Source organism: Stegastes partitus, unplaced genomic scaffold, assembly GCF_000690725.1.
Source record: "Stegastes partitus isolate 25-593 unplaced genomic scaffold, Stegastes_partitus-1.0.2 Scaffold1840, whole genome shotgun sequence".
In the NCBI taxonomy this organism is placed as follows: Eukaryota; Metazoa; Chordata; class Actinopteri; family Pomacentridae; genus Stegastes; species Stegastes partitus.
The window spans coordinates 84,811-93,616 of record NW_007579571.1 but is presented as its reverse complement, the minus strand read 5'-3'; the positions used below and the strand labels follow the sequence as shown (position 1 = coordinate 93,616).

General features: G+C 49.3%; 1 protein-coding gene across 1 annotated transcript in view; it reads left to right on the top strand.

The window, feature by feature from the left end:
- vps13c (vacuolar protein sorting 13 homolog C) overlaps positions 1–8,806 on the top strand; it is a 99,797-nt gene that overhangs the window by 45,995 nt on the left and 44,996 nt on the right. The window contains exons 41-50 of the mRNA XM_008302577.1: positions 111–258; positions 349–468; positions 549–652; positions 1,926–2,093; positions 2,781–3,085; positions 3,561–3,708; positions 4,823–4,961; positions 5,043–5,164; positions 5,326–5,492; positions 8,224–8,477. Coding sequence (XP_008300799.1) covers positions 111–258; positions 349–468; positions 549–652; positions 1,926–2,093; positions 2,781–3,085; positions 3,561–3,708; positions 4,823–4,961; positions 5,043–5,164; positions 5,326–5,492; positions 8,224–8,477 — 1,675 coding nt within the window. The remainder of the gene's footprint in view (positions 1–110; positions 259–348; positions 469–548; positions 653–1,925; positions 2,094–2,780; positions 3,086–3,560; positions 3,709–4,822; positions 4,962–5,042; positions 5,165–5,325; positions 5,493–8,223; positions 8,478–8,806) is intronic.

The following is an 8,806-nucleotide window of genomic DNA, read 5'->3' as shown; positions in this document are numbered from 1 at the left end:
GGTCTTCTCCATGTGGAGCCATGATGTGTTGCACTTGTGTTGTGTACTGTGTGTATGTGTTGATGAACATCATGTCTGCTGCTACAGTTACATTTGACTTTGACTGTCAGGTGACCTTCACCTCTCTGGACTTGATGCTCCACACTGAGGCTCTGCTGTCCACCATCAACTTCCTGTCTGCAGCGCTGACGTCCAGCAGCAACACAACTGCAGAGAGAGACAACCGACCGAAGATCGAGGACAGGACGGCCAAGTCCAGTCAGTAACACACACAGTAACACACACAGTAACACACACAGTGAACTACACACTGAACTAAAAGCCAGCATGTGCGTTGCTTCCCATCAGCTGCGCTGCCATTGGCTGCAGACTGTGAGGTCATCAACATGAAGGTGATGGTGACGCTCGGAGCTTTTAACGTTCTGGTGTGCGACCAGACCTGCAACATGGCCGACATCAAGATCCAAGGTATCCAATCATAGCCGAGCTCTTCTGTAGTGAGGGTCTCTGTGTTGACGCTGCTCTCACCTGTCTGCTGTATTCCTCAGGTGTTCACGGCTCTCTGCTGATGCAGGGACCACAGACTCATCTATCAGCTCGCCTACGAGACTTCATCGTTCTCAACGTGGATCCCAGAAGCATCCACAAGAAGGTCAGTCAGTTGTCGGCGTCCTGCAGCCCTGAGCTCTGATGCAGGTCGGTGGTTATCAGTCAGTCTGTGCTCAGTAGCCCTTCAGCTAACTTCTCCTCTCAGCACTAATGTCAAGAATGATCACACTTCTTCTCATACATCTGTCCAAACACTGCCTCCCCCGACTGCCCCAGATTCCTCTGGACTTGCAGCACACTCCTCTGAAGAACCATCTCAGACTGCCCTGCATGAGATTGCTTCGAGCAGCTGTAGACTGCCTTCATCTACCTCTGATATGACCCGTTAACCTCCCTCAGACTGGAACAGCACCTGGAACACAAATGCAGTAAATTATGCAGCCACACAGATCCCAGGACACTGAGCTGGCTGAAGCTACTGCAGACTCTGAGCTCCGTCAGGATACAGTGAGCTCAGGGTCAGGGTTAGGGTCAGCTAAACCTGACCCTCAAACTGTGGTCCACATAAACAGTTGATCCCTGCAGAAACCTGCAAGTTGTTTTAAAGGAGCCTAATCTTTTGTTTGCATCCCTGTATGCCCTCATTCAGGCCCATTTTTAGCAGACAGAAAAGTTCCTACTCTGGCTTCTGTATTTCTAGTGGACCCTGAAAAACTGCTGGTTCAAAACTTGATGCTGATTGGTTAAACTCAGAGAGGACAGCATGTTGTCTGTCCTCTGATGTCCAGCAGCTTCTTCTTCTCTAACATCACTGTCAGCAATGTAAAGTTCTCCAGATGTTCTAACAAGCCTCCATAGTTCTGGTTCCTTCGTAGAACTGGAGTTACATCAGTAACTGTTTCTTCTGGTCAGTCTGAGTTAATGTTGAAGCTGTTGGATCTAAAGTGGAAACAGAAAGACTGAAAAGAACGATTAGCCGCTCAATGCTGGAAGCGTTCACGACACCTGAACTGTCTGCAGCAGAAAGCCGCCTGTAGTCAGACTGATGGTCTTCTAGCGACATGAGCAGCTCTCCAGATGCTCTCCTGGAGGTCCTGGACTGCTTGGACAGGGCCGTACCAAGGCCAGACTAGTGTCTCTCTGTCAGCACCCTGGACTCCCTCAGAACCTCATGGACTTGTTTTCTTGCTGATGAGGTGGATATGCATCGCCTCTTTCATGTGTTTTTCTTGCTTTTCTGTCTCTTTGCTGTTGTGATGTCACAGATTTCCTCTTGTGGGACAAATAAAGGATGTTCTTTTGTCTGATCTCGTCAGTATGCAGTGTTTCCTTCTGTTATGTGTGAGCTCAGGGCGTCACTCTGAACTGTCCTTCAGGCAATCTCCATCGTGGGGGATGAGGTGTTCAGCTTTACCATGAGTCTGACCCCCAACGCCACCGAGGGCGCCGGCTACGCTGACACCTCCAAAACAGATGGCAGGCTGAAGCTGAACGTGGGCTGCATCCAGGTGGTCTACCTGCACAAGTTCATCATGTCTCTGGTGGTGAGTCCCACACAACCGCCTAACCCTAACCCTAAACCCTAAATCTAAACCCTAACCAGAGGACCCTCACAACAGGATCTTAGTTTTTACAGTTTCCAGTGACCAGATTCTCACAGTTCCTGGGGTTTGTGTTCCCACCTGTCTGTCTCAGGTTTGATTTACTGTTTTATTTTTTTTTTCAGTTTTATTTTTACATCCTCAGAGATGTTCCAGTTTCTTAGAGGCTGTTCAAACAAATGTCAGAAACAAGCTACAACCTCCTAGAAATGAAGCTAAAACCTGCAGTACCTCCAATGTTCAGTCAAGGTTCAGCAGTGAGTCGGTCCCCACAGACGTCCACGTTCAAACGTTAGAGCAGAAATCAACACTCTACCAGTCGGCTGCAGAAACAGTTCTGGTCTATACAGCTAATTTCGTGAGAGCTGTACAGGGGAGAGTTTTTATACAACTCACTGTTTAAACTGACCGAAACATTCAACGAAGCATCTTGAGTTTAGTATCCAGGATTCTTGGATGTTGCAGTTACTTCTTGGGTTTTGTTGGGTCTGAAACTCACGTCAACATAAAATTCAGATTTTTATTTTCATCATGCAGATTTTTAAAAAATCTTTGCTTTAAGATGTTATAACAGGTCTTATTTTTATTTCTGTAGATAAACCCATTTTGTCTTTACTGAACTCCCTGCAGAATTTCACCAACAACTTCCAGACGGCTAAAGAAGCTCTGAGCGCTGCGACGGCTCAGGCGGCTGAGAAGGCGGTGTCCAGCGTTCGAGACTTTGCCCAGAAGAGTTTCCGTCTGTCCATGGACGTCAGGCTGAAGGCTCCGCTCATCATCATCCCCCAGTCCTCTACCTCCCATGATGCACTGGTGATGGACCTGGGTCTGATCACGGTGGGAAACAGCTTCTCTCTGCTGACCGTAGACGGATGTCCACTGCCGGCCATCATCGACAACATGGACGTCCAGCTGACGGAGCTGAAACTCTCCAGGTTAGTCAGTTGGAGCCTTAAAAGAAAGAGTTAATGAGGTTCTTCTGGTCTCTTCTCTTCTGCATCCACCCGCACACCCAGATGAGCTCAGAACAGAAAAGTTCTTTCAGAAGGATCTTTATGGTAATTTATGACCAGCAGCAGTTCTACAGTTCATCAGCAGACGCTCATATCCAAAGCGACGCACATCTGAGAGCAGATCGAACACCACCAAGGACCTAGTCAGGAGAGAACGACCTGGATCAGAGCCATAGACCAGGTCCAGGTGTGATCGGTGGCAGTAGCAGGCTGTAGGGAGGTGACAGGATGTTTTGTGTTTGTTTTCAGTCTGTCAGGTGCAGCGGTATTCAGTGAAGAGCTGCTCTTTAGTCAAATTACAGTCAATGTTTTTTAAGTCACCTGATCTTCTCACTGGCTCTTTGCATCAAACCTTCATCATTTCAGCTACAACATCTTGTCTCTTGCTGTCCTCCAGGACCAGTATGGACCCAGTGTCGGACCGACCCGGCACTGAGCTCCTGGAACCAGTCAACCTGCATCTGAACGTAAAGAGGAACCTTGCAGCTTCCTGGTACAAGAAGATGGCCACTGTGGAGATCGATGGAGATTTGAAGCCCATGAAGGTAGGAGGAGGAGCCGACTAACTAACCCTCATACTAACATAACGCAACATACATAATATACTAACCCTCAGTATATGTGAAAGTTCCTGTGATATATGTGAGGAGCCATAAAACAGCATCAATAGGGCGTCGCTATAGCTCACCTGGTTGAGCTGGCGTCCCATGTACAGGGCTACAGTCCCAATGTGGAGGTCATGGGTTTGAATCCCGCTCATGACCCTTTCCCACATGTCCTCCCCCCATTCTTCTCCCCCACTTTCCTGTCTCTCTCTGACTGCGCTTTCCAATAAAGGCACAAAGGCCAAAAAAATAACTTAAAAAAACAAAAAAAACCCAACATCAATAGTTGAGTCATTTACGGCATAAAGAGTAATTCTTCTCCGTGGAGTGAAACACGACCCCTCAGAGGCGTCTTACAGCCTTCCTTGTTGCATATTTAACTGTCGTCTAACCCAGCGGTCTTCAACCTTTTTTGCACCACGGACCGGTTTTAAGCAAGAAATGTTTCTACGGACCGGTCACTACGCACATAACAAATAATAATTGTTTTTTTTCTGTTGAAAAGTTTCATAAATAAATAAAATTAATTTTTATTGCTTAACATGTTTACTTTTTCTTTGTCTCAGTATGGAGTCTCTCCCACTTTCCAAAGCAGCTCTCCTGAGACGTTTGTTTTTGACTGACGGCTTCGTTTAGCAGTCAAGTGACGGGAAGACGAGCTGGTCATGTTTCAAAATAAAACACCCTGCAGACTCCGCTGGAAACAAAAATAAACCAATAAAATGTTTTTATTCTATCTGTGCGGCCCGGTACCAAATGACCCACGGCCCGGTGGTTGGGGACCGCTGGTCTAAAGCACTCTCTGAAACCCTGCAGGAACAGAAACACTGCTAACCCTCACCCCTTTGCTCTTGTTCTTACAATCAGTCGTCACATAAACCACCAAAGGTACAGTTTCCTCTGAGGACCGTCTTAGTCTGTTTGTCTGTAGTCTCTGTAGACGTCCTCATCAGGACGCAGCTTTAGGCTAGGCTACCAGTCTTTGTGCTAAGCTAGGCTAGCACCTCTTTTTGCTGGGCTCGGCTGGTGTCTGTAATAACTGCTGTGTCTGCAGCTGGAGCTCAGTCAGGATGATCTGAAGATGCTGCTCAGGATCCTGACGGAGAATCTTGGGGAAGCCGGCGGCCCAGAGCCCAGCGCCACAAGACAGGAGGCACGTCTGCAGATCCGAGCTGCCGAAGCGCCCCCTACAGGTCCAACAGAGCTCCTGTTCATTGTTACTCAGACCCCGGATGGTGTCTGTTGCTGACCTGTTTAATGTTCCACCTGCTCAGGTGACGCTGAGAAGCCGACGGTGAGGAGTGATGTGGAGGAAGACGAGGGTCAGGACACCATGAAGTTTAACTTCAACATTGAGTCTCTGGGTCTGGTTCTGTACCTCAACAACCCCAAACAGGTCAGTCAGTAACAAGGACTTCAAAAGAAATGTGGAAAAGCTAACCGGACCAAAATGAGGTCCAGATGGTTCAGGTCCAACTGGGTTAGATCTAGCTGGTCCTGGTCCAGCTGGTTAGGCTCAGTGGATCACGTGTCTCACCGTCATCCTGGTCCCTGCAGCTGTTGGACCTCCAGCACCAGCAGAGCCTCCGACTGGGGGAGTTCGCCCTCCACAAGCTGAGAGCGTCAGGGAGGATCCGGACCAGCGGCAGCGTTGAGGTGAGCACGGTGCTGACCGCGTGCACACTGGACGACCTGAGGACCGGCATGGAGCGCGTCACCTCACGGTAACAGTCACATGAACTGTGGGTTCAGTCCCGCTGACTGATGATGAGGTGTGAGTCTGTTTTTCAGGAAGAAGGAACGTGGTGAGGTCACACTGCCTGGAGAGGATCTTCACCTTCCTGCACCTGAAGTTTGTCTTGTTACGGATCGACACTTCTGCTGCTGCTGCCGTTTTTTAGTTCTTCAGTTTTAACGTCACTTTTCTGCAAAACAAACTTTAAACCTTGTGTTGCTGAAGCAGTTTCTACTAAATGCTTCAAATTGAATTCATATTTACCGAAAACCAGAAGTTTACATCCACCGTATAAAAGACAGAAAACCTTTTCTTCTTCCTGTCTGACGTTAAATCAGACTAAACCTTTCCTGTTTCAGCTCAGTCAGGATCCATCCATCCATCTTCTCCCTCTTATCCGGAGTCGGGTCGCGGAGGCAGCAGCCTTAGCAAAGCTGCCCAGACTTCCCGATCCACACACACCTCCTCCAGCTCTTCCGAGGGGACCCCTAGGCGTTCCCAAGCCAGCTGGGAGACATAGTCCCTGCAGCGTGTCCTGGGTCTTCCCCGAGGCCTCCTCCCAGTGGGACACGCCCAGAACACCTCCCCAGGGAGGCGTCCAGGAGGCATCCGGAAAAGATGCCCGAGCCACCTCAGCTGGCTCCTTTCGATGTGGAGGAGCAGCGGCTCTACTCCGAGCTCCTCACCCTATCTCTAAGGGAGCGCCCGGCCACCCTGCGGAGGAAACTCATTTCGGCCGCTTGTATCCGCGATCTCGTTCTTTCGGTCATTACCCAGATCTCATGACCATAGGTGAGGGTTGGGACGTAGATTGAGCGGTAAATCGAGAGCTTTGCTGCCTTGCTCAGCTCTCTCTTCACCACGGTGGTCCGGTACAGCGACCGCAATACTGCAGACGCTGCACCGATCAGTCTGTCAATCTCACGCTCCATCCGCCCCTCACTCGTGAATAAGACCCCAAGATACTTGAACTCCTCCACTTGAGGCAAAGACTCTCCACCGACCCGGAGAGGGCAAGCCACCTTTTTCCGGTCGAAAACCATGGCCTCGGATTTGGAGGTGCTGATCCTCGTTCCGCTCGCCCCACACTCGGCTGCAAACCGCCCCAGTGCACACTGAAGGTCCTGGTTTGATGAAGCCAACAGAACAACATCATCTGCAAACAGCAGAGATGAAATTCTGTGGTTCCCAAACCGAACCCCTTCCTCCTCCTGGCTGCGGTGAGAAATTCTGTCCATAAAAATAATGAACAGAACCGGTGACAGAGGGCCGCCCTGGCGGAGGCCAACGGGCACTGGGAACAGGTCTGTCAGGATCACCAACATTATTTCTATTAGTTAAACACCAGAATAATGAGAGAGAGAAGGTTTTATGACTTTCTTTAGAGTCAGAAGTTTCCATCCATCTCCTCAGTATCTGCTAGCGTTGCCTTTAAACTCTATGACTTTGGGTCAAACGTTCTGGGTTTCCTTCCACAAGCTTCTCACCACAGTCTGATGAGTTCTGGCCCATTCCTCCTGACAGAACTGGTGGAACTGGGTCAGGCTTTTTGGTCTCCTTGCTCCACTGATGTTCTCCAGGATGGAGTTCAGGGCTTTGTGATGGCCACTCTGTTGTCCTGAAGCCTCTCTGTAGCTAATCTGGCGCTATGCTGAGGCTCATTGTCCATCTGAAGACCCATTAGTGTCCAAGCTGTAACTTCCTGCTGATGTCTGGAGATGTTGCTTCAGTATCTCCACATCATGTTCTTTCCACATGATGCCATCTATTGTGTGAAGGTCACCAGTCCCTCCACAGCATGATGCTGCCACCCCCACCCTAACCATGACCCTGACCCTAGCCATAACCCTAGCCATGACCTTGACCCTAACCATGACCCTGACCTAGCCATGACCCTGACCCTAGCCATGACCTTGACCCTAACCATGACCCTGACCTAACCATGACCCTGACCTAACCATGACCCTGACCTAGCCATGACCCTGACCCTAGCCATGACCCTGACCCTAACCATGACCCTGACCTAGCCATGACCCTGACCCTAGCCATGACCGTGACCATGACCCTGACCCTAGCCATGACCGTGACCATGACCCTGACCCTAGCCATGACCCTGACCCTAGCCATGACCCTGACCCTAACAACAACATGACACGGACCAGGACAACGCAACCAGGAAAGGGAACTAATCAACCACTGAAAAAAACAAGACAAAATCCAAAACGTATACCCAGAAAGGGACCACGACTTCACCCAGGAACACAAACCAAAACGGACTGAAAAAAATCAGAAAATAGAACCTGTTTTGAAAGAGCATTATGACACCAGCCAGGACAACATGACGACAATAGATTAATCCACTACTGAAGAAAAAACAAAGACCAAAACCAGACAAACTTTGAAGGCGGAAGCCCAAAAGAAAGAAACTACAATCGCTACTCAAAATCAGAACAAACTCTAACCTAACAGAGCAAGTCAGAAAATAATATGACACTGACCATGACTAGAAGGAATCAGAGAGAATGTGATGGCCAGTGCATTTCCTTTAACTTCCCACCCCAAACTGCTGTGTCGACGGACATGGCAGTTTGGGGTGGGAAGTTATTGAGACAAATTTCCAAAAACCTAACCCTGACTCTGACCCATCAGCTTGTACCAATCGAGGTGCATTACGTTGAGGTTTGTGTAAACAGTGGGATCACTGTGTTGCTGTTGTGCAGGATGGTGGGGCGGAGAGACGAGGACAGCTCGGAGGCCATGATCGATGTGACGTACCGGCAGGACGCTGCAGAGCGTGAGGTGGTGGCTGTTCTTCAGAAGCTCTATCTGTGTGCCAGCGTGGAGTTCCTGATGGCTGTTGCAGAGTTCTTCCTGCTGGCGCTGCCGCAGAGTCCAACTCCGGCCGCCGCCTCTGCAGCGAGCGACAGACTGCCACTGAGACATACCGCCGAACCAAGAGCCGATGCCAAGACAGGTAAGACCAGGAGGAGGTTGGAGTCTCTGTAATTCTAATTACTGATAATACTATAATGGTGTCAGGACACTAAAGCAGGGCTTCTCAACTGGTCTCACCCTGGGACCCACGTTTTCCTGTGGTCATGAAGTCGCGACCCACTTTATTTGTAGAATTCAATATATTTTGCTGTGCAACATGCATTTCAGAGCTTATAACCATGCACAGTAACTGGACCATGACCACTGCATGAAAAGTGAATAAAATAAATATCAGAACTACTCTAAAACAAAGTTTTGGCCTCATCAGGTCATGTGTTGAAGTTAATGAGACAGTTGGGCTCGTGCTCT